Source organism: Montipora capricornis, chromosome 11 (assembly GCF_036669925.1).
Source record: "Montipora capricornis isolate CH-2021 chromosome 11, ASM3666992v2, whole genome shotgun sequence".
Classification (NCBI taxonomy): Eukaryota; Metazoa; Cnidaria; class Anthozoa; order Scleractinia; family Acroporidae; genus Montipora; species Montipora capricornis.
This window is the reverse complement of record NC_090893.1, coordinates 40902563-40928226: the sequence shown is the minus strand read 5'-3', so window position 1 is coordinate 40928226 and position 25664 is coordinate 40902563. Positions and strand designations below refer to the sequence as shown.

Genomic DNA, 25664 nt, shown 5'->3' with positions numbered 1-25664 from the left:
ATGTGCATGTTTCTGTTAACTCTTCCACCAATTCATTCAGTTCCTTCAACGCTTTTATGTTTTTCCTAAAAACTGGGATGTCATTCCCGGGCCACTTCTGCACGGCTCTTTCTTGTACATTTCTCCTCCTGTACATCACAAGCCCACAACAAATTAAATGAAGCTAACACTATGAAGATGTTATTGTCGTTCTAAAACATTCAAATAGTATTCTTTATATGAAACTTACTTTAAACCAAAAATACTTACTTTTCCCTCCAACTATTTTAATGAAAGTGTAATGGTACCTAAGATGTCCTTTGGCAAGTAAATAAACCTTGAACAAAACTAACAACAACAACAAAAAAACTTTAAAATAGCGACAGTACAGTTTATTCGGTAGACGCAAATGAAATTATAATAGCGTTCACGAATTTTCTGTTTCAACTCGATGTTCAAACTGTAAAGTCCAATAGGCCTTATCACGGTTTTCGACGCCATCTTGACGGGTAGGCAAAGCGGTCAGAAATTACAACATTTGTATGAGAATCCGATAGCAAATAACTTCTTCTAAAATTGAATTTTACACAATTTGTGAATCAAAACGTTAAATTACTAGGTAAAAGAGTGTATTCACCAAGTTTGAAGGATGTAGCTTTCCTATAAGTCGCTGGGGGAATTTTTTTCAATTTTTCATACATTTGTCTTTAAATTTTTTCCCGCGAACCGCGTCTAGACGTTTGTCTACGCAGCCAAATTTACATATGGAAAATTCAAAAAAATAACTGAGCGTCTTCTAGCCAAGCTACATCCTTCAAACTTGGTGAATACAATCTTCTACCTAGTATTTTAACGTTGCGATTCAGAAATTGTGGAAATTTCAATTTTGGAAGAAGTTACTTGCTATCGGATTCCCATACAAACACTGTAATTTCTGACCGCTTTGCCTACCCATCAAGATGGGGTCGAAAACCGTGATAAGGCCTATTCATCATTCATTAACGCATTATTAATCGTTGTAAGTCGCTTACTTTGCTTTGTAGATCTTTCGGTCCAGGTCCGACATAGTTTTCAACTGACGTCTGTTTGGCTTAGAAGTCTTGCCACTACGGGTGCTTCCACTAGTACTGTCAGAGGAACTCAAGATTTCTGTTGTGTCGGTTTCGCCCGTGCATTTCTGTGTGAGTGATTTGATTAAACGCTGGAATTCCAATTGGCCACCAATTTCTTTCAGACCACAGGCACTTAGTTGCTCGATTGATGCATTCATAGCCATGAATTTGAGGACGGATCCTTTAATTTTTTGTTCTTTAAATCAAAACAGTACAGTTATCAACACAAACATTCTAGCAATTTTTATCTCCACCTTTCCGCATGCAAGACCGTTTGCGCCCGAAACTCGGCTACTTCCAACGAATGGGTTGAAGTTTTTGGCCGCAAAACAAGCCAAATTTCTGTAGTATAGAAAATATAGTATTTCTCCCATTTCAGTTTCAAACTAAACCACAACTGAATCCTTGTTGTTTGATTTACATGCATCATATTGTTCTTAACTGGGCCTAGAAAGTTTCGAGGAGTGTTGGTCTGCATCTGCCTTTGACTGGGAACTGAACGTACACCCATGCTTACTTTTGAATTTAGTAGCAACTTCTGACGCAAAATGTTTTTTAATGAACTGGAAGACGTCATCTTCCGTCCAGTTCTCAACCTCTCCATTTTCCTGACAATCGATGTTCTCCATACTTTTGATTAATGCCACCGCGAGTATTTTCTCGAAGCTGCCTTCTACAAGTTTAGGCGGGAAAGTCGGCGGGAAAGTCACGCACCGGTATCGTGTCGTAAAGTACTTATCAATGTGTGTTCATATCCGCTGACCAAAAAGCTTGCCGGGTTATATGACGGCGAGGTCGGTGTGATTCTGTCGGTGTTTGTCTCGATGTCGAAGTCCAGCGTTATGGAAAAATGTTCTAATTAGATTGTACTATAAACCTTAATATAATTCCACCCTCTGAAATTTCGCTCTTTGAAACTCCAAACAGCCAGGAGAATTTGAGAAAATCGCCCGCCACAACATCAGCAAAATTCGCGAGCATTTTGATATTAAACAGGTGAACACGTATATATATTGCAATAGGTTGCGCAATTATTTTTCTATCCCCGTGTTGCTTTCCTTTTACTGGAAAACAAAGGTACCTTATTTATCATGTGCCTTTCCAAATTAGGATGGAGAACGAGCAACATAAAGCAAAAAGACCTAGAAAAGAGAAATTGAGAACATGGTCGTGGAGAGAAGTTTCCACCTGCAATTGCCCCGATCTGAATTACAGGCATTCGCACTGCCCGTGCAAAACATGCAACGGTAAAGCAGTGTCCCGTTCAACTGAGTTTCAACATTGGGAAAGAAAACACCTTTTAGCCAAGTGAGTTGCTTGGAATTTCTTTAAGCAGGATTATAAAATCATGAATGATTGTCAAACTTTTTAGTTACTCGTAATAAACAAATTATTTTTATTGAGCAAGTTTTAACCACTGTAGGTAAGATAAGGAGAGCTGGGCCCGGTTGTTCGAAGGCCGATTAACTTAATCCAGGATTAGCGTAAACGTTTGTTACAAGTTTTAACTTTTTGGGGAAAGTTTCTTTTACTTTTGTTTTTCAAGATTGACTTCTTCTAATGTAAAGTTTTCCCGAATATCAGCGTTGAACAGCACTTAGGAGTAGAGAAATAAACTCCTTTCAAAGCTTTGCTGTCACTTACCCCACAACATGATTCTGTAAAATGTGGAAAAGGACCTTGTCAAAAACTAAAATTTAATTTCTAGTCTGTAGAAGACCTTAGTTCATTAAGTACTTTCTCTTTTTCTAAACTAAGGGGCAATGATAACAAATGCAATAGTGAAAATCTAGAAGAAAGTTCTTCAGACACAAATCATGAAGAAAGTGAACTTGAGGAAACATTTAGTGATGTTGCTAATGATAATGAAGCTGACAGTACTGATGAGGAGAGGACACTTCAAGGAAATCATATTGATGTCACCATTGACGAATGTAGTGATGCAACAAGTGAAGCAGGTGTAGGTTCCTGTGAATTGCATCCCCACTTTGATGACCAAGAAGGTGGTCCAGGTAGCAGTGATAACATCAAGGAAGAAATTGTTTCTTGCATTCTCCGGGGTCTTATTTTAGCGGAGGAAATGACATCATCTGTGACTGATATGGGAAAGTTGTTGAAATATGCCAAGGACCTTTACTGCAAAGGTGACTGCAACCTTGAAAAGGACTGGCCCTGCAATTTGGAGAGAAACTGAAATTCTACTCAAAAAGGTGGGCTATGAGGACCCAAAGGAGTATTTCGTATGCCTTGATGACAGCCATTATTCTCATTACGATATCATGGACAGTAAAGGTTCTCTTTGTAGACAGTGTGGAAAGCCTGGGACAATAAAGTATTATTACTTAGGTCTCCCACAGAAAGTCAAATTGTGGTGCTCTGACAATACTTTCTGTGAAAAGGTAGCAACATTTTGGGATGAAAGAGAACACTGGCTACATCATAAAGGTTCCTGATTTCCCCTTAAAGAGGTTTGGGATGGTTCAAGGTTTAGTGAATTGTCCTGGTTCTGGAACCCTGAGTGTGAGTGGATTCTACCCACCAGATGTAACTTCTGTTCATCGGTTTTAAGTGCTAAAGAAATTGAGGGATCTCCTTATGATGGCCATAGTTACGAGGTAATTTGCTGTGATTGTGGCTCAGTGAATCCTTGCAAAGGCGAAAAAGCTAAGGGCGATCCAAGAAACCTAGCATTAATTGGACATTGGGATGGGTGGTACCCATTTCACTCAAAATCCAGTCATAGCTGTGGTGCTATAGATGTTTCAGTGGCAAATATGTCCAAAACAGATCGCTGCTCCACCAGTGAAGTGTATGTTGTGGGTTTTGTCCCATGCTACAAAATCCCCAACAAACGACCCTGTGCTTTAGATCCTTTTTTGGATCCCCTTGTGTGAGACCTTGAGGACAGTTTTATGAAGGGAACAAAGGTACAATATGCAAGAGACATGGGCGGCTGTACCTCTGGAGAGGCCACTGTGCGTTGCATCCTTCTGCTCTGGACGGGAGACCTTCCAGCACAATGTGAAGTAGGAAAATTCATTAATTGTGGAATATTTCCTTGCCGGAGACATCACCTGAGAGGCACAAACATTGATGGTGCAAGTACATATTATGTTGGAGGGAACAGATATCGTGCTAGATTCCCCATAGAAAATTGTAATTTGGAAGACGAAGTATCCAAAATGTCAGAAATTGAAAATGAAGATCGACCCACTGTCCGGGGAACTTTAGCCAGGCAAAGTGGTTATACTGGCCTATCTATATTGCATCGACTGCATAAGATGTATGGGTTCAACGTGCTTACAGATATGGTATTTGACATGATGCACAACATTCCCCTCAATGTTGTAAGTAAACACCTTAACCGCTACCTCAGGGAAGATCTGGTTGACAAGTCAATCTTAGATAAAAGATTGCAAGCAGTGCCATGGACAAGGGAACTAAAGGATGGGCGAGTACCAAAGTCTGTCTCTAAGATTGGCCACTGGAGAGCAGAGGAATACAGAAAGTTTTCCTTTCCAGCCTCTGAGTGTGTGTTGGGAGGTCTAATTGAGGACAAGCAGTTTGAAATTTGGGTCCTTGTTTCTAGAATGGCAGAAATGGTGTACTTTTATGGAAGAGGTGGTTGGGGGGAAGATGATTTGTTGCTGTTCAATAACCTTGCAAAGCGCCATATGATTCTTGTTGAAGAAGAGCTAGGTCTAGATCAGTGTGTGGTTACTGCCCACAACCTGGAGCACACTACCGAAGACATAGCAAGATTCTCGTCTCCTGATAATTACTGGTGCGAAGTTTACGAGAGGGCTGTATCTAAGTACATTGCCACTTCTTCAAACAAGAAGAACATTGAGCTTACATTTGCTAAGGCAGAAGCTAGAAGAGAACTGTTGAAAAGTTTGAAAAGCAAAGTAAACTTACCAGGGCAAACAAGAACAGGAAGATCTGATCGGGCTAAAATATGTGCAAGTAGTTTGTCTGAAGCCAAGGAACTTTCGTTAGAACTTTCTTCATCCCAAGATGTTAGTGGTGGAGTCCTCGTTGGGAAACAGCAAAGGAACCAGTTCAAGCTATCAATTAATGAAAAGTCCCTTCTCTGTGCCCTTTTTCCAAGAGCAAGAATTGAAAATGAATATTTCAAATACTCTGGGTTATGGAAACCTTCTGGTTTCAACGGCATTATGTTTAAAACTGGAGAAAGTGTTCTTGTAGCTGATGACAATGACCAAGAGATTGTTGTTAAAATTGAAGACTTTGTTTGTGCTGTGGTGGATGACAAATTTTACCCCTTGTTAAGAGGTGAACGCTATTCTGCTATTGAAGATGATGATGGAAAGCCAGAAATTTACTGCTATAATTTTGGAATGTTGGTTGTTCCCTCAACCCAGAAGGTTGTTTTCCACACTAACAGAATGCTACGCAAAATCATGCTTTATCCAGACCCAGGGAACCTAGGAAACCCAAGTCATTTCATTACCATTGACCCAATGCGTAACAAGTTGCCTTTATCATATGCTGATGTAATTGTTCCATTTTACCCCAAGTGTGGTGATATGGTCATTGTTTCCTGTGATGATGGCAATGACTATATAGCAAACATTACTAGTGTCCAGGAACTACACAAAACAGCAAAAGTCTTCTTCTACTTGGATGAAGGGGCTGGACGTTATGTGAGAGAAAGCTATGGTCATGGTTCCTTGCATACAGTGGCATGGAACTCCATCATCGGACTTGCTGATGGTCACTGGGAAGGCAATGTGTGGAAGCAATAATCTGGGGTTCCAGGAAATATCCATATCCACCCCAAAGATGGTGTCAAAGGACTAGAAAGTACAACACTAAACTGGAATTTCTAGACAGGGGGTTAAAACCCAAAAACCATCTATACAGGAGTACTGATATTTTCTGCAACACTATCAATTTTTTTCATTGGATTATACAGCATCATGAACAGATCCTTGAAAGACTCTCACCCACTATGATCCATGTTGGTAGAAAAGGTAATTACATGTAATATGCTACCTGACAGACATTTAAAAAGTAATTTGTTTATTGAAATAATTAATTTAAAAAAGCTTTCCATCAACTGTACAAGTACATGTAGTTCAGTGTAATCTTGCTGTATGCTAGTCTGTTGTACTACAAGTTTTCGGGCCATTCAATGAACTATTCCTTTTATGTAAACCGTTACATCATTAACCGTACCCCAATATTAAACGGCATACATTGTATCTTCTGAAAGCATATCAAGTACAGATTCTATTCACCGATATTTACTTTGTTTTTAATAATAAATAGCCAATAAAATGCAATGTCAGTAAATGGATTGTGACCACAATGTTGGGCAAGTTTAAGGAGAATAATTAAAGTTTGGTGAAGAATATGTTTGCTGATTCTATCAAAATTAGTGCTGTACGTTCCTGTATAGGGAATGTCCTATGACAAGATTATATCAGCATTTTAAAGTACCATCCGTGTCAGCAGTTTCAACATAGATCTGTGTGAAAGAAAAAAGGCCATTCTCTGTCATGATATCTGAAATAATTAACATATGTTGTGGTTTAAATATTTATTTTGCTTTACATGCATAATTTTTATGGGTTGTAAACAGTGACCACAGAATATAAACTTTAAATAACTGAATATAAATATAATAATTGAATGTCCCATAAATGGAATCACTGGTAGTGAACAAGGGAACTAGAAACCAATACTTATGATTATTTGTGGTTTCCCATCAATGTAAACTTTAAAATGAACTACTCCCTTGATGGGTTTTATTATTTACGGTATTCCATGAATGGTATTATAGCAACAAATGACTGTTCTATAATTTCCTTTTACATTAATGTGAGCAAAAAGTTCTGTTTTTGAGAACGGGTGTTACTTAGAAGCCAACAACAGAAATTCAGTTAGTGTTTCCCATTAATGGTTAAAAAAGTATTGGACAGGCTTTCTTAAAAATTCCATGATTGGCATTGTGGCAACAAATGACTACTCTATAATTCCCATTAATGTGAATACAAAGTTCTGTTTTTGAAAACGGGTATTGCTTGGAAACCAACAATAGGAAACATCATCAGAAATTCTATGACAGTTTCCAATCAATGGTTAAAGAAGTATTGGATGGGTTGTCTTACATATTCCACAAATGGTATTGTAGAAAAAGATGACTGCTCTACAATTCCCATTAATGTGAATGAAAGGTTCTGTTTTTGAGAACGGTATTACTTGGAAACCAACAATGGGAAACATCATCAGATATTCCGTTACAGTTTCCCATCAATGGTTAAAGAAGTATTGGATGGGTTATCTTATATATTCCACGAATGGTATTGTAGAAACAAATGACTGCTCTATAATTCCCATTAATGTGAATAAAAAGTTCTGTTTGCGAGAACGGTTATTACCTGGAAACCAACAATGGGAAACATCATCAAAAATTTCGATGCAGTTTGCCATTAATGGTTTTAAATAAAGTGGATGGGTTTTAATATAAATTCCATTTGACAGTGAAAAACCATTATTGGGTTTTAATATGTTTTTTTTCAATCACATGAATGTTATTAATAGTAAATGGAAATTACCACATTTAACATTATGGTATTTTATTTTTCCATTAATGTTTTCTTGAAAAATTTTCCTGTGTTTTTCATGGCTTATTACATTACATTGCATGTGCACCTGTTTCATGTACTTGTATTTACCACTGGAATGTTCCAGTCATCACTTTTCCTCTAAACTTTTGGCTACAAAAGAAAACCATTTTATGGAAAGTATGAACCTATATATATTTGAGCTGCAGAATAGAATAAAATGAAATTAGGAAAGATCATTATGGTTAGTTGAGCAATGAAAAGGAAGCCTAAGAAATCCAGGCGTGAATGGGATTCAAACCCATGACCATGCGATTGCACTGCACTTGCTCTACCAACTGAGCTATCAAGGCAACTGGCAGCTGGTCACTTGTAAGTAGAAGCTTGAAATAAATCCATGCTCAGTGAACTGGATTCAAACCCATGACCCTAAGATTAAGCTACACTTGCTGTATTAACTGAGCTATCAAGCTAACTGGGAGCTGGTCATTTGCAAGTTCAAGTTTATCCCGTCCGTGATGATTTTCTGGAAAGATCATCCCAGTCAGTTGAGCAACCCATTCTCTACCGTTACAGTAATTCCACATTTGCTCCGATTTTACTATTATCATTAATTTAAAAGACTGAAAGCTTGATATAGATTATGGGAAATGGTCATATATTTTTTAAAAGACAACCCAAGTATATGGTCATACAACTGTAGGACTCGAACCTTGCAATGTTGATTAATTCAACCCGTCACCTAACCACTTGACCACCACACCTCTAGCTGCCCAGGGATAATATTTTAAACACTATTTGATAATGCTGTATTATCGTGCCTCAAAAAACACTGCAAACGGTCGGTTACCAAACTTCACGACAAAGCTAAACGTTTGAAAATCAAAGTTTACGCCTTATTAATCTAGTGTAGGCCCAATTACTCTTCACCAATGATATTCTATGGGAGACAAGAAAACAAAACAAAAAAAAAAACATGAAAGGCTCGATTTTCCCATACATGTAATTTGTATTTTAGCATTTTAACACAAGTGTCGTTTTTTCTTTTTTTTCCCCAACATTTTGTTGCATGCAAGTTTAAATGCCACCTACTTTATGCATCATTGTGCCCACTGTTAAGCAATGACTTCAGTCAATGTCTTTTCCCTTTCCTTACAAAGACCATTGTAGCTAAGATATCAAGATGGTTATGAAACTCTAAATGTTTCTTTGTTTTCTCTCTTGTTTTCTGTTTTGGCCCTGGCCATGCCCAAACCACACCCTTCTTCTAACAGACAACCAATCAGAAGTTTTGATTAATTTATTCAAAACTCTAACATGAACCGAGGACAAAATATGGTATTTTCAGGGTTTCATAACCAGTCCATGAATATGAACTATGAAAAAGCAGGCCCTGCTAGTAGCAAGTCAAGTGACTGAAGAGAGGAAAGATTTCAAAACCTCTTAGATTTCGGGAGCTACTTGACCACCTGTTGTCACTGAAGAATATTTTGTTTCAAAAGTGCACTTTAAGCTGGCTAAGAAGTATAACATCTGTTTCAAAACAGCTACTTCTCTCAGTCTCAAGGGACGTCCTTTCATCTATTACTTTTGACTGAATTCACATGGCACCAGATTGCCAACACACACAAGCAAGATAACTGTATGACCCTATTAAAGCTCCGTATCTTTCCACGTCTAAACTATTTCTGTATAATACAACATACATGTACAGCTGTAGAATCTATTTTTAGTAATTCTGAACAATGACTATATGTACCACAGACTAGAATCGGTTCTTAAGTGCTTTACGTGACTTGATTATAACGCAGCTACATGTACATGTAGGTAATGCGACTTAATGAACAGCGATCACTTAATGTTTTTTCTTCATTAATTTAAAGTTCCTTCAAACGCTCCCAGTGGGTTTGTGGTGACCGCAAGCAATTCTACAAGTATCACAGCATCTTGGGAGCTACCACCTGCAGACTCCAGAAATGGAATCATTACAGGATTCAAGTTGTTTTATAGACAGAAACACTCTGATAACCAACCCAAGCTTCTTAACATTTCCAATGCTTCCATTCGAGCAGAAACTGTCAGGGAGTTGATGAAATTTACAGAATATGAATTTCAATTGTTGGCCTACACCTCGGTTGGCGATGGACCGAATAGTTCTGTTCAATTCGCAACAACAATGGAAGATGGTAAGTGGTGTCGTTAATTGATGAGTTTTTGTGAGTTCTCTCTTCAGCCAGTGCCTCCACCATTATTTTAGTACCACAAATCTTGTACTCTTTTGCACAGCAAAATTAAACTTAATTTGATTAGCGATGCAGTGCTTATCTGTGGTCAATCGATCGACTAGCAAGTGGTTGATTGGATGATTTACCACTTGATTAAGATGCTTGTGCTGCTTGATGCTGTGAAAGCCATTGATCCTCAACACAGTCATAATTGCACAGATGCATTATTTATAGTGTTGATTTATCTCAGTCTGTCCTTTATCTCTTAAATTATTTTTCTATGTTCCAGCTCCATCAAAAGCTCCCAATGGATTTATAGTGAATGCGAGCACTTCTTCAACTGTCACAGCATCTTGGCAGCTACCACCCACAGACTCCAGAAATGGAATAATCAAAGGATTTAAGCTGTTTATTAAAAGGAAACAGTCAGGTGACAAACCAGATGTCCAATTAATCGATGTTTCCCAAACTTCAGTTTACACAAAGACTGTTACTGGATTGCAAGAATCTACAGAATATGAATTGCAGGTGTTGGCCTACACTTCTGCTGGCGATGGACCAAAGAGTTTTGTTCATATTGTGAAAACAAAGGAAGTTGGTAAGAGTTACATAACTTTTCAGAAGATCAACACAGGGCAACAACCTACAGTTAGGTTTTTGCGTTTTTTCTTCCATGTTTTTCTTTTTCTTACGATAGTATACCAGTAGTAATTTATGATGGTAATTGACTGAGTGGAGTGCAATTTGCTCTGAAATTAGACTTGTGAAATCACAAGTACAGCTGTACATGTATTATTTCAGTCCAAAATTACACACGACACAAAATTCAATTACCACTTTTTTAACATCCATTTAGAAATCGCTCAAATACAGGATTTGAGTCAGTACAAATGGTTTATTGATGCAGTTGCCCACTTATAAAAAAGCGAACCAGAAGCACTTTTACGTATCATTTTTCTATGCAAAACAGAAACATTTGGACGTCATGTGTCAAAGGCTCAGTCAAGTGTAACAAAGGAAAAATATGTTCCATTAAAGGAGATTCAAGACAGATCAAAGACAGTTTAAACACGAGCTTTGCCACACATTGTCTTTCTTTGTATCTCATTTTCTTGCAATTTGATTGGTTACTTTAAGCAAGCCTTAGTGTTGAAATCTGATTGGTTGTTTTGTTTGAGTGTTACTTTCTCATTGGCTGGGGAAAAGGTGCAATTTAGAGAAAACAAAGTGTGATTCGTGGATAAATCTTACTCAGCTGAGAGCAATGATCACCAGCGATAATACAAAGTGAAACTGTGTTGCTGTTTCTTTTATATCATTAATTTTATGTCTCATTGAAATCTGAACTGTGAAGTCTCCATGTTTATCAGGGGCATAAAAGGCCAATAATATCCAGAGACTAGGGAAAACGTTTCATAAGAAAACGTTGCATTTCAATGCACTGATGTATAATCGGTGATAATGTTTCATGTTGCACATTTTTGTCGTTATTGCATGTGAAGTCATCTGTACATAGATATACCTGTTCATGAGAGTTAAGCATAATTGTTCCTTCGTTTTAAACACACACTTACTTAACGGCTTTACATGCAACACTATCTGACGTTAATCTTTGTGCTTAGAATTTCATTAAAACTATTGCATTGAAAATTTGATTCTAGTTTGTACAAATAATAACTTGTGCCATTTTTAGGTCTCAGTGAACCAGGTTTTTCCATGGCAAGTATTCTTGGTTTTTCCATTGGCGGTGTATCTTTGCTTGGCTTTCTACTTCTTGTTGGTTTTTCTTGCCATAAAAAGAGAAGGAAGAAGCGTCCTGGAAAGTGGTAAGCTTTTTTTCTTCTTTTCTTTTTCCTGCCATCTTGAATTGAGTATCTTCTGTGTACCGCGTAGCCAGTTTCTAAGATGGACTTCCGTCTTCCATCTTCCATCTTCCATCGGTACGCAGTACGCAGTGAGATAATCATATCTCACTGCGTACTGCTTGCCGCGTAGCCAGCTTTTAAGATAGCCTTTCATCTTGAATTTAGTATCTTCCGCGTACCGCGTACCACGTAGCCAGCTTCTAAGATAGCCATTTTCAATTCGCAATTTATTTTTACGTGAATTAATTACATACTTCAAATTGAATTATTTAGTTTCTGCCTACCGCGTAGCCGGCTACGCAGACCTTTGTTTGAGTTGCAGGGTATTCTGCAGTTACTCCAAACTTTGTCCCTCCAGAGCAAATACTTAGAGAGCTTAAAGTGCTGACAAAATTCGCATCTTTCCTATGTAAGCCATTTAAAGACATAAACATGTAGTCTGTACGAGAAGAAGAATGCTCTTTACTATTTTCAAACATCTCTTTTTGTTCTAAAATAGAGATATTCAAGTTTTCAAAATATGCAAATTAGCCAAGTGATGACGTCATAAGCTCAATCAAATTATGATCAAATGTGATGGAAAAAGATATAGCAGCCAATTTGTATCAGAAATGCTTGAGTCTTTTCAGAAAGATTCTAGAAGATGTGCTCCACAATATGAGCGTACCAGTTTGTTACCATGGCAATATACTGGTTCCAGACCTCCCTGATGTTACAGGCTTTGCTGGCCACCTTTGGCGTTCTATTGTGATATTTGCCAATGGTGCCTCATCTGCATGATCCTGCAAGCATATAAATATGTTAGGGCAAGTTTGTTGCCTTGCTAAATGTTTTTCTACCTTATGATCACCAAAAATATTGAATCAGGTTGAAGGGGACTGGAAAAGAGTGAGTTGCCATGGGAACTAATTTCTTTACAGCCGAAGGTGTGTTGCCTGTATAACTACAGGGTGTATTAGCCTACCAAGTTTCAATGGTCTCTGCTGCAAATAGACCATTTTGAATTCTCACGGCTGGACTAGATCTAGTATGGAATGGAGGCTAATGCAGGGAAATCTTTCCAAATGCAAATTAATTCGCCCGCATTAGCCTCCATTTCATGCTAGATCCAGTCCAACCGTTAGAATACGAAACTGGCCTATTGACCGAGATAGCTCTATTTATATCATTAATAGACCAATTCGGCTAACGCAATGTTGTACCCAATTCAAATCTCTAGGGGTTAAGGATCTTTGTGTGTTGCATTTGCATGATAATATAGCAATGATATGGAAATATTTGGAACAAAACGTTTTATTCCCAAAGGATCTGAATTGGGTACAACATTGAGTTAGCCCAATTGGTCTATTGATTTTATATTGGGTTGAATGAATGACGTCATCAGTAATCTCATTTGCATATTTTACACATTTTTCAAACTTAAATATTTCCGGAACCAATGCAGATGTTTCCAAAAGAGAAAACGGCATTTTTTTTCTTTCCTCGGAATTCTATATATTAATAAACCTAAAAATTCAAGGGATGAAAATTTGACCATAGTAGCACTTTAAAACATACATGTATTTTGAAATACTGAAATGAGCCTATAGAAATTATAAGCACATGATAAAGGTGTCAAACTCTGCGAAGCGACATGCAAATAATAACAGAAAGTCCGGAAGCCATGCCTTTGACCTCTAAAAAAAATTGCTATAGCACAGCCAAGCGGCTCCACTCTACTGGCTTTTACCTAAAATTTCTCCTCGTAATAGAGTACAAAGTATCCTTCAGAATCACTTGTGAAATAACGAAAGGTCGAGAGGCCGAAAATTAAAAGAGAACGGCAAATGCACAATTGTCATCAACTGTAGGAGTCGTGTGGTCAACCGTATTTTACAAAGACCTGTCAATTATCTATCTTAAAGATGTCAGCAATCACCGATTTAACCAATCATATCATGATACCAGGTGCTGGTATCATGATATCATCAATAGAATGTCAATAGAATGTCTGTACAGGCTCCCTCGCTTCGTTTGGGCTCATCTGGAGCCTGTTCGCATGCTACTTTGACCTTTTTAACAGCCCATTGAAAAACAATAGTAAAATATTTGCGGATCGGTTGTTTTCTCTGAAGTTTGAAAGGATGATTGCTAACGAATAGCGAATTTACAATACCGAAAAATTCCTGTGTTAAGTATGAAAATTAGACAAAGCGGTACTTGTAAGGCCCGGGTCAAATGTCATACTTCACATGATCGGAACCCAATTCAACCTCATGTGAAGTTCGGCGTTTGACCCAAGTAAGTTCGACTGATTGGTCGTTCTTCACTGGCCAGCCGTGAAGAACGCCTGAAGACCAACTTTGGGTCAAACGCCGATTTTCACATGAGCCGAACCAAACGCATAATCAATGATAATCAAAGTTAAATCATGTTAATGTATGAATCAGCCTCGATCTCATGGCCGTGTTCTTTCCAGAAAACAGAAGGAAAGGTAAGCTGAATCAAAAGATGCCGTCTACTTTTCAAAAGCAGAGTTAGCTTTAGCATTAAAGACCGTCTTCTTCAGGGATTTTGAATCATTTTGAGGAGAAGATGCTTTTGCAGTTTCTGGTTTAAAAGCCTCCATTTGCACTGTTTCGTTCAGGAAAGAACATGCTTTATTTTAAGCCCGCGCATGCTTATTATATATGCATGAATCATCGCTGTTAACGTATTTGCATATTCCATCAGTTTTTCACAATCAGCGTCCTTGTAACGGTTACCGTGAATTGTACAGCGGGCGAAACTGATTTTTACCTTGAAAAACCACTGCCCAACAAGATCGCTCTTTTTTTATTTCTTTGGTGTAGCACTTCGGTTCGACTGAATTAAGTTCAACGTTTGACTCAAATTAGGCGTTCTTTATTATTCGAGTCGACCCAAATTGTCATTAGGCTCGGCTCATGTGAAGTACGGCGTTCGGCCCGGGCCTAAATGGACTAATTTGTTGCTTGAGTGGCTATTTTAGTGTTTTGATTGCAAATTTTGACAGAGAATATAAGTATCAGTGTTCGACACTAACGCTTGCCCGATTGCCCAGGGCAAGCGAAATATATCCTTGGGCAAGTAAATCAACTCTAAGACTTGCCCACCCGGCAATCGACAGAATTTTTGTTCAACTAATATTTGATTTGCAACGAAGAGTGTGACTAGTAATATGACGTAGTTACCGCAAATACGATAAAAAAATTAGCAAAAGTACATCTCTTTGCTGTCATTTATTTTTCTGTTAAAAATATATTGGTGCAATGAACAGACCTCAAAACAGATTGGAAGGAGGAAATTGTTCATTTCAGCCATCTTTCTCGGCGCGAAAGGAATGCTTGTTACAATACAACCCTGTTTTCCCGCGGCCAAATTCGCTACGATACTAGCGCACAAGAAAATTCTGCCTTTTTCACGCAATTTGAACAAACTTTGAGAGGCTTAACGATAATGGCATTTAATTAAAAACCAGCCTAATTTTAGACAGATATTCAAGGAATCTCCCTTGATCTCTTATAGAAAAGGAAAATCACTTAACGATATGCTTGTCAATTGAAAGCAAAACTCTGAAGGCTACTAGAACACAATGGACACACAGTAGGAGTCGCACTGCTCTGTCAAACCCATTTTACACACATTTTACAGAAAATTGACATTTTACAAGGCCTCCTTTGAGTTTTAATGGGCAACAGGTGTTTAGAAGGTGGGAAACCAAAAAAAAAAACTAGTTGGCCAAAGGGCAAAGTAGTAAGAAAGTTAGTGTCAAACATTGCTGGAGATCGGGTGCTGGAGATACAAAGAAATATTGAAAAAATTACTTTAGTTTCAACTTCTTCCACATTTAGGCCGAAATTTTTCAATACTATTAGCCACTTACAGGCTTTTTTGTTGCACATGTAGTTGTTACACATAAGAGTTAAATAGGGGCTGTACAGGCCCGCAGATGATACTGGCCTGGAAATGACCCCTTGAGCGGAAATGATCCCCAAATTGGAGAGGAAATGATCCCCCGACAGGAAATGATCGTAATAAATAATTCCCCAAAAACTCAGGAATGGTGTGGACTCCACGACAAGTCCACGGAAAAAAAAGACAGTAAACATCCTGTACCAAATCACAAAATTAGCATGCTTAATTTTGGGCAAAAAATAAAGAAAATGAAAAGGAAACTTTAAGGAATCATTTACGATCACAAAGCGATTTATTTTTAGATTGAATTTCCCGCTAATGAGACTCCCGCAGAAGCCCGATGACCAATTACAAGAAATTAAGCTGACGTCATAGGGTCACAGAACTGGAACTGCCTTTGTTTTTTTCCGGCAAAGATAGTCTAAAAATAGATCGGCCTGTAAAAATGCCGTTACATAGGCCCAGTATGGGAGCTGTAGGCTCCGGGTCATGGGTTCCTGACACCGTAAAAGTACACAAAACTTTAACCAACCGTTCCCAGGGTCTCCATTGTCGTTGAACATTAACGTTTCAGTTTCGGAGATTATGACGCGTTTGAGATTTATATTCTTTTATTTCAAAATTCATTATCCTTTACAATTCTCTCTTGCTTTACAATTTCAAAACTCTGTTTTATAAATTATTTTAGGTAAGATAATTACTCAACTTTTAAAAGGAAATTAAAATTTTTGCGGCTTTAAGAGTGCCATTCAAACTTGTTCTTGAATCGGTGGATTTACTTGCATGTGGAAATTTTTTTAATGCACGAGAACAAAGCTAAAAATAGTATCTGGGAGAGAACCGAGCTCATTAGCGTTTACACAAACCCGTTTTCATTTGTAACCGCAACGTTTTTGATGCGGTTAGGCATTCTGTTTTCACGACATCGATCGAGACCGCAAGAAAACGCTGCCAAAAGTGGAGCGTTTTCAAAATGATACGGTTTCATCTATCGTGTAAACTGCAAAACCGCATTGATTTTTAATGAGGTTACTATTTTGGGCTCAAAAATTTTACGTTGTTCGATTTTAAATTGTGAATCTTGCACGTAGTGCAGCTCTCTGTTTTCTGGTTTGATTTCGCCTTTTCAATTTTCATGCATTTTGTTGTCCTTAAATTGCGAAGCTTATCATAACGATAGGCAGAGGCTTTTCAAATTGTTAACTTTTTTGCAGCCGCTGGTATGCTCTGGCAAAGGAATAAAGAAATATTAAGCGACATTTCAGGATTCGACCTGCAAGACAACTGAATTTTGTGGAAGTTATTGTCTCCCTTTCGTCTGTGATGAGGTCGGCATGACATAAACATACGAAAATATTTTTAAAAATATAAAGTTCCTTTGCTTTTTCCTGCCCTCTCTAAATTCTCGAGTCCATTCCATTTTTAATTACTGATGACCTAACCATTTCCTGTCCGGGATCATTTGGCGGTCCACTTTGGAGATCATTTCTGGTCCGGGGATCATTTGCTGTCTAATTTCGGGATCATTTCTGGTCCAGGGATCATTTCCGGGACGCGATTATTTGCGGGCCTGTACAGGGCAGCGTGAAGAGGTGGTTTTCGTATTTAATACAGTTATTGAAACGAAATAAGAAAACCAACCTGAAAGGGTAAGCGTCCCAAGACTTTTGCCAGTGATTGTACTGTAGCTCCCACGAGTCTCCTATAACCGAGTGGTAAAGAATCCGAAGTTGTAATCGGAAGGTCGTAGGTTTGACTCCTAAAAAGGAGCACTCGGATTTTTTCCGAGTGTGACCGAGACACCATCGAAATCATGGATCATGGCATGGCTCCTACGAGTCTCTTATAGCTCAGTGCTTGAGCATCCGAAATACTGTAGTCATCGGAAGGCTGTCGTAGGTTAAAAACCTGGAAAGGAGCTCTCGGATTCTTTCCGAGCCTCACTGAGTTATCATCGTTAATATCCTCTCTTCATTTCATTCACCGGGATTAACATTTGTCATCCACTTCATTTATATAGCAAGAAATCAATGCATGCTGGAGACAATTGCAGTCCTTGCAGTATAGAGGGACAGTGGTCATTGGAACCTACGATCATGGACAAATTCCTTTGGGACACTCATTCCAGCACACATTTTTGAGACTTCACTGAGTCACTGAGGCGCTTCCTCCTCCCTCCCCACCCAATCAATGTTGGGCATAAACTGGTCCACTTTCAGTCCTGCACGCTAATTTCGCTTCATTTCCCTCAATCAACATTGTTTGGAGGGGGAAGAGGATTGCAAAAGAGTCCAGAATATGCGATAAGTGAGTTGAAAGATAAAATGCTTAATTGTTCCGAACAATTTGTCCATGATTGTAGTTTAATGGCCTAGCTCCCACTAGTTTCCTATAGCTCAGTGGCAGAGCATCCAAACTAGTAATCGGAATGTTGTAGGTTCGACTCCTGCAGATGGCCACTCTGATTTTTTCATAGTACCCCTGAGTCAACATCGAAAAATAAATCTCTTCATTTCATTAACCTGGGGGTTAACTTGAAACATCTCGTTCTGTACAATTGCAAATATACTCCATTTCGACACTTCAGTGCAAAGCAGTAAAGAGACTGAGATAATTGTCACATGAGCATAACTGGGCATAACTGGGCATAGACATTTTGCCCTGAAATGCTCATTTTTGGCGAGTAGGCCTTTTGGATGTTGTCGTTTCATAATAGAGTGTTTTCATGTGACGTCACGGCGGCCACATTGGTGTCCCTAAACAAAGGAACAGCGGCCATGTTGTGTCCCCAACTAATTCTCCGGGAATTGAACTCTGTTGTGTCATACAAACGTTTTCCTTTGTTTCAGTAGAAAAAACAAAGTTAATGATCACGTGTAAGTGAAAACACTCTATACCCCGAAAAATCCCATAATTTTACAAATTTAGTTTTTTATGACATCACACTTTAGAACTCTGTGAGGTAATCAGAAGGTCCAAGGGTGGGTCGAAGCTGCAGGGTATCATTAGGAAAGGCGTAGGGTTGTTCAAATGATGATCTGTGACCCAAATCTCATTTAAGCCTCAATGGATTTGTCTCGCGTAGTCTCAGAGTTGCATAAACAAAACAAAAAGATAGCAAGAAAGGCTGTTGTGAAAGCTCTATTTTGTTTATGGTCCAAAGGTAAAGCACTCGTAGCCAACTATTAGGGATAAGCCCCATTCCTTCTGCGACCTAAAATAAAATTTGTTGTGACGTTGCGTGAGTCCCATAACTTACTGAAACCTTTTCCACATCTGGATAGCTGTAATTGATGTTGTTACTTTGTGTTGTTGTTTTTTTTAGGACAGCAAAGGATATTAAACCACTGAATTCATGCGAAATTCCTCCGAAGAGAATAGAATCGTTGGAAGAGGTGGGTCAAGGGGCATTTGGGAAGGTGCACAAAGCCAAATTGATTGACGGATTGGAGTTCTTTAACAAGAATACCAAAGACTGGTGTGAGAAAAATTTCAAGTACAAGATCGTTGCTGTTAAAGAATTACACGGTGGGTATGAAAGTGTCTATTCCTTGTATGGATCACACACCGAAATATGGGGTGGATCAAGATGCACTGAAATGGTTTAAATCTTACCTAGCAAATCGTCTACAACGATGCAACGTAAACAATCACCTCTCCAGTACAAGCCCTTTAAACTGTGGAGTTCCCCAAGGATCAATAATTGGCCCTCTACTCTTTTTGATCTATATGAATGACTTACCAAATTGCTTAAGCTTAGGCTTCCCTAGAATGTATGCTGATGACACGAACGTTACCTTTGCTGCATCTGACATGCTTGGTGTTGAGACCCAAATCAATACTGAACTGAAAAGCATTAATTTCTGGCTCAAAGCTAACAAGTTAAGCCTCAATGTGGCGAAAACTGAGTTTATGGTCATCTAGCGTCAAAAATTGCAGTCTTTAAATGACAAGACAGTAAATGTTAATGTAGAGGGCTTCAAAATAAACCAAACAGATCATAGCAAAGCTCTCGGACTGAACATAGATGAAAACCTGTCCTGGAAGGAACACATACACGCAACTTCAAAAAAGGTCGCTTCCAGTATCGGTGCACTTAAGCGAGTCAGACCTTTTATTTCAATGCATACCGCTATTAAATATATAAAGGTCTTATCGAACCACATTTTGACTACTGCAGTGTTGTTTGGGATGGCTTGTCTCAACGGCTGAGCGAGAAACTACAAAAACTACAAAATCGCACTGCTAGAGTAATTACTAAATCAAGTTATAATACGAACTCTAACTATCTTCTCAACTCTCTCAGCTGGGATAACTTATCAGTTAGAAGGACGAAGCAAAAGGCAAATTTAATGTACAAATGCGTTAATAAGCTCGCCCCAAATTATCTTTGTAACATGTTCACTCCGAGAACTCTGCCCTTTGATCTTCGAGACGCAAGTCAAAAATTGTACTTGCCGAAACCAAGAACTGACTACCTGAAGCGTAGCTTCAGTTATAGCGGAGCTTCTCTTTGGAACGATCTTCCTGAGGATATCCGCAATACAAAATCTCTACGCAACTTCAAGAGAAGAATTGATAAATGGCTCTCTGTATCGGACTCCCACACGGCAAATATGTAAACCAGTTAATAGAAAATTTTACTTAAGATGAATTTCTTATTTGTTTTCTATTGTGGACCCCAGTCATACTGATATTTTTACCGTGTTTTAAATAAAGTTTTCATTCATTCAGATAATTACCTTGCATTTGTATCCCGGGCGTCAATTAAGGTAAATAAGTACGCAATGCAAGCATGAACTATTTAGCTTCGACCTCAACTGCATTGTAAAAATTTCAATGCTTGTTCTAGAGAACTTCAATTCATGTATCGCTCTTTGGTTGGGGTTTTGGATGACGTCATGGTAAGAGGGTCACCTTGTGACTCCTACACCAACTAATGTGAATCTCATTACAATTATAGCTTTATGTCGATGAGCGTGATTGCACTCATGTCATGACACTGCATGCAACACCAAACGGTTCTCAAGGGTAAACCGGTTTAGGGCGATTAAAGGACTAATTTACGGGCTTGACTTCGAAATAAAGTGTTCTTGATGTAGGGATAAGGGACACGTGATTTATTCCCTTGACTCAATAAGCTGTAAACTGAAATTTTATTTGACAATTTTTCCGGGAGCGTACATCAGATATAAGATTGTAAACAGCCAATGAGGCGAGTAGTGTTAAGTTGGCGATAACCAGTCTCACATCCAACAAGTGTGAATGAAATAATTGTTTTATAAAATTTTCATTACTTTCTGAAAGCTTAGACATTTGGAAATTAAGGCCAATTAGTTACCAGCTTGGCAACACTTGACACAATCATTTTCCATATTAGGGCATACAGTATATGAGCTGATCAATGAGATTGAGTGAACCAATCAGAAAGCTAAAAACGCAATATCCGAGGTCGAAAATTTAATAATGAAATATAACCAGGTATAAGCCACTGAAGTACTCCGGAAAATTCTGTCAGAGTATAAATTATAGCTCAACGTGGTAATAACATATTGCTGAAAAAAAACTAATGATACCTCGATTGCTAGCGAATTTAAAACGATATCAGACAAACTGTAAAGACCACGAGGACAAGAAACTTAGTTTAAAGGATTAGACTTGACAACTAATAAAGTTTGTAAAATAAACTTAATTACTGGAAAACTTTTTTACAAAACCCATGCAACAATGATTGAGAAAATGCCAAAGATTTAAACTAATTACTCGCTTATCAGACCTTCGCAAGTTTCTAAGTGACAGTTACTGCTTGAATCGTAGCTTCTGATTTGTATCTCACGGAGGCACGGTAGCTACTGGCAATTAAAGACTCTACATGAAGGTTTTTCTAAACTCCATTGTGCACAGTATTAGAAAAAACGGAAATGCTTGGTTGTGTTTTACTGCGTAAACTGCGGTCAGATTACAATAAAATAATTAACCGTTCATCACATTGAAACCCTAAAGACCAGGACACTCTAGAGACAGGTCTCTGCGATAAGTTGCTCCATGTGTACTACTTGCAAAACAAGTCGCTGCGACACGATGCCTGTTCGGTGCACACGCAGTGATCTCGTATGAAGGGGAATGTGAATTAGTTATCTAATTCAGTATGGCTGACCATATGACGCTCTCTCATTGGTTCATTTATATTCATTATTTTTTGACGGAAGTATACACACGGTGCGACAACGCTGCTAATTGTGTCGCTACAATTAGTCGCACGAATTCAAACGAGTTTGAATTCGTGCGACTAATCGCGGCGACAAAATTCTGCCTCAGCGACAGTGATTTTTGTAAAATTAACCGTGTCACACAAGGCGAATTGTTGCGCCGACTTGTCCCCGCGACGTTTTGCAGCGACTTATCGCCTAGTTTGTCTCGGCCTCAAGCAACCTACTTTGAAACTGATTTGTTCAACATTATTTCATGACTTTTTTTCTCAAGAAAACGCCACTGAAGAGCAGAAATGCGAATTTTTGGATGAGATTGAGACCATGAAGGTAGTGGGAAGAATCCAAACGTGCTGAATTTCGTGGGCTGTTGGACCACAGCTACTCCACTTCGTCTGATTGTCGAGTACATTCCTCATGGCGACTTACTTCAGTGGTTGAGAGCGAAGAGAAGCAAGGTAATATGCTTTCCTCCCTAATAACAGGAAGTAGATCTTTAACTAGTACACCTACCTAAGGTGCACTTGTAAGTTATAACAGGACAGTATTTCCTTCATCTTATCTAGCCACATCCAATTTTTTTATCAGCCTTTAACGTGGTGTCCCGTAGTTGCTAAAAAGTTTCTCATTTTTTGTTTGAAAAAAAAAAAAAATAACAACAACAAACCAGTATCGTAGACTCAAGTAAACATACAATTAAAAGATGACAAGCCAAAACTCATTACACCTGCGTTTTAGTTCGGACTGTTCCAACATCGTTTTTTGAAGATTTGAAGTTATCTCGCTTCTAACAACCTGATTTCGTCCACGCAGATAAAAACATCTACCGTTGGAGCTACCGTCGTTGACGAAGATGAAGAGATGTACAACGGAGCAAGGGAACAGAACTCAACTACGGACCAGGTACATCCTTTCACTATTGGTCTTATCCGGTGTGAAAGATTCATCTTTATTATAGCGGAGCTCCGCGCGTCAAAGGCGCGTACGTATAGCATCATGGGTAAGAAGATATTGTACTCCACGACCGTACGTGCGTCCACCCGTCCATGTATGCCAATGTGACCAGTATTCCATGACCATATCGGGGGCTCAAGTTTTGAGCTCATCGAGGTCAGCTGGGTTTTTTTTTAAGTTGACCGCTGACTAGGTACTGGGCTTCGATTGGATTGCAGTCTCAAGCCAAGTTAACTTCTTGTAAGAATAAAGAACCCGGAGCTCTGCTTTTAGGCTTGGCTAAAGCTATATATTAGTTTTACTGCTGTCTGTTGACATGTTCCGTACGGAGTCATACTACCGAACATCAACAGAGAGACATGCACATGCAAAAAGCCTACAGCTCAAGCTTACGATAACAGGCGACATACAATACATGCAATACATACTTAATTGACCGCTCCCCATAGGGGCTTTTCAGGGCCAATGAAACAACGAAACGACAGAACAGAACAACAACAACTGTTAAGAATCCCAACTGGCTGGAGGCAAACCAGTTGGCTATTTACAAGTGCGGCTGGGAAGTTGAACCAGGGACTACCAGGATCAAATTCAACGAGTGGTCAGAGCGGGTCTTGAACCGGGATCTCCGGACCACTGGGCCACACTGCCTCCACATCCAAATTTTTGGATGTAGCAACCAATTATAATCATTGTTGAAAAACTAGCAACGGTCTATTTGAGCCTTTATGTCAACAGCATAATGATAATGATAATGATATGATGATAATGATAATGATAATGATAATGATAATGATAATGATGATGATAAATAATATAGGCCCGCTGCACAAGAAGGGGCCAAGAACCGATGTCACCAACTACAGGCAGATCTCACTTCTGTCCATTGTCAGTAAGCTCTGCGAACGCTGTGTGCTCCCCAAACTTATTCTCAGAACTAGTACCAGCTCTCCGACACAGCTTCTGTCCGTTCTGAACGACCTTGGGACAGCCTTGGATGCAGGGAATGAGATCGATATGATCTACCCTGACCATTGTTTTTCAGCGTTTGACTCGGTTCCACACCGCCGTTTCTTCACAAGCTTAGTTTGTGCGGCATCTCGGGCCCCTTCTCTTTTGGTTCTCGGACTATTTGCAAATTGACTTCCAGACCTCAGAGGGTGTTCCTCAGGTCAGTCTGTTGGCTCCGTTCCTATATCTTTTATACGTGATCGACCTCCCCAAGTTTGTCAGCCCATGCACCAGTATGGCTCTCTATGCTGATGATGCGAAGTGTTATAGAGTTGTTCGTCGTCAAGAGGGACTGCGAAGCCCTGCAAAATGATGCTGTACGGTCTGTTTAACCGGACTGCATCATGGGCGCTAAGTTTTAATGTTGACTAATGTGAAGTTTTGAGAATCTCTAGGAAACGTTCTAGCGCATTAACAACTGTTGCGGTTAGGGTTAGCTGAATATAATATGATATATAAATATAATATAAATATATAATGGCCAATATTTATGTACTTTTCAACTAAACTGTCAGCAATGGCCCCTTCTTAGTTTTACTCACTAAAGTTATCTGTGGAAATGAGGAAGCGATATTCGCACTTATCTGGACGATAAATGCGAGGATCACTTCGTCATTTCGTCTATAAGCACTTTAAAGATACATTTATTTCATTTCAAGTTATCTGTATGGTCCTTTTTTTATATATATATCTAGGATGGTCAAACAGAAGAAGAGAAAACAATATTGCATGAAAACATTGGGCCTTCCATATCTGTGGAAGAAAACGGAACCGAAGTTGAAGCTTCTGTTACTATTGAATTGGAAACACCCTTTGTAACGTTTTCATCATCCGCATCAAACCAGGAAGATGCCTCCCCTAATAATACAGCTGATGAATGTGACGAGGATTGTAACTCGTTTGCTCCACTTGATCCAGTAAAGCTTGCCTGGCAGGTTAGCACGTGGCATGGTAAGTGGTAAATAGCCAGATTTTTTCTTTCTTTTTTTTTTGTATTTGTCTTAGTCTTTCCTTCGTTTAATTTCTTATTCATTCCGTCTGTCTCAGCAAGTTTCGGAGTTTTGCTTGCGTTACTGTCGATCTTTGGTGTCGGATGCTGATGACATGATCAGTAGTTACATAGCCAAACCATGGCAAGCCCAAAGTCCTGTTTCAACTGGTTTCATCTCAACAACATCAGATCCGCTTGAAAGATCAACGCTTAGCTCACTCTTCTTTGAGCTCTTTTTTAATGACTTTTTTCATACAACAGAGGTTTGGGATGGTCATATGTGGATAATATGCTATTTTTCTACTCCCCATCATGTTTTTTAGCGTTTTTTGAATGATATTTTAACGTTTCTTTTAAATGTATGTAACTCCCTTTCTCGGCAAAACCCAATGAAAACTCTTTGGTACGTGCTGGCACCAGGATTAGCACATGCGCCTCAAGGAAACAAGTTGAGTGGCACCTCTATTGGATTAGCACTAAATAGGCGGTTACATCTCTGCTGGTCTTAGCCTCCTATCAACAGACTCTTTAGGGTCAGTCGTTTTCTCCCCAACCTGCAAGAGTCCTGCTCCGCGGGAGCCCATATTCCTTTCCCCTCTTTCAAACCAATCAGAGATCGTGTTCAATATGGTAAGAAAAGTTTAACCTTCACCTTAAAATTCCGTGTAGTTTCAAGCTTCAAATTTCCGTTGCAAATTGCAGTGGGCCGTCTATTACAGCTTTTTTATTTGGTCCCACTTAAATAAACGCAAATCATGGTTAACGTCTCACAAAGGGAAAGGAATGTGGCGTTCTTGTGTGCGGGAGGAA

At 38.9% G+C, this 25664-nt stretch overlaps 2 protein-coding genes across 5 annotated transcripts in view; one reads left to right on the top strand and one right to left on the bottom strand.

Moving 5' to 3' along the window:
• The window catches only part of LOC138024253 (receptor-type tyrosine-protein phosphatase F-like), a 29680-nt gene extending 4875 nt beyond the window's left edge, over window positions 1-24805 (top strand). The window contains exons 3-9 of the mRNA XM_068871404.1: window positions 9568-9870; window positions 10199-10507; window positions 11603-11735; window positions 19015-19217; window positions 22173-22356; window positions 22712-22801; window positions 24559-24805. Coding sequence (XP_068727505.1) covers window positions 9568-9870; window positions 10199-10507; window positions 11603-11735; window positions 19015-19217; window positions 22173-22255 — 1031 coding nt within the window. The 3' untranslated portion in view covers window positions 22256-22356; window positions 22712-22801; window positions 24559-24805. The remainder of the gene's footprint in view (window positions 1-9567; window positions 9871-10198; window positions 10508-11602; window positions 11736-19014; window positions 19218-22172; window positions 22357-22711; window positions 22802-24558) is intronic.
• LOC138024274 (uncharacterized) overlaps window positions 1-25664 on the bottom strand; it is an 847896-nt gene that overhangs the window by 140821 nt on the left and 681411 nt on the right. The window lies entirely within an intron of this gene.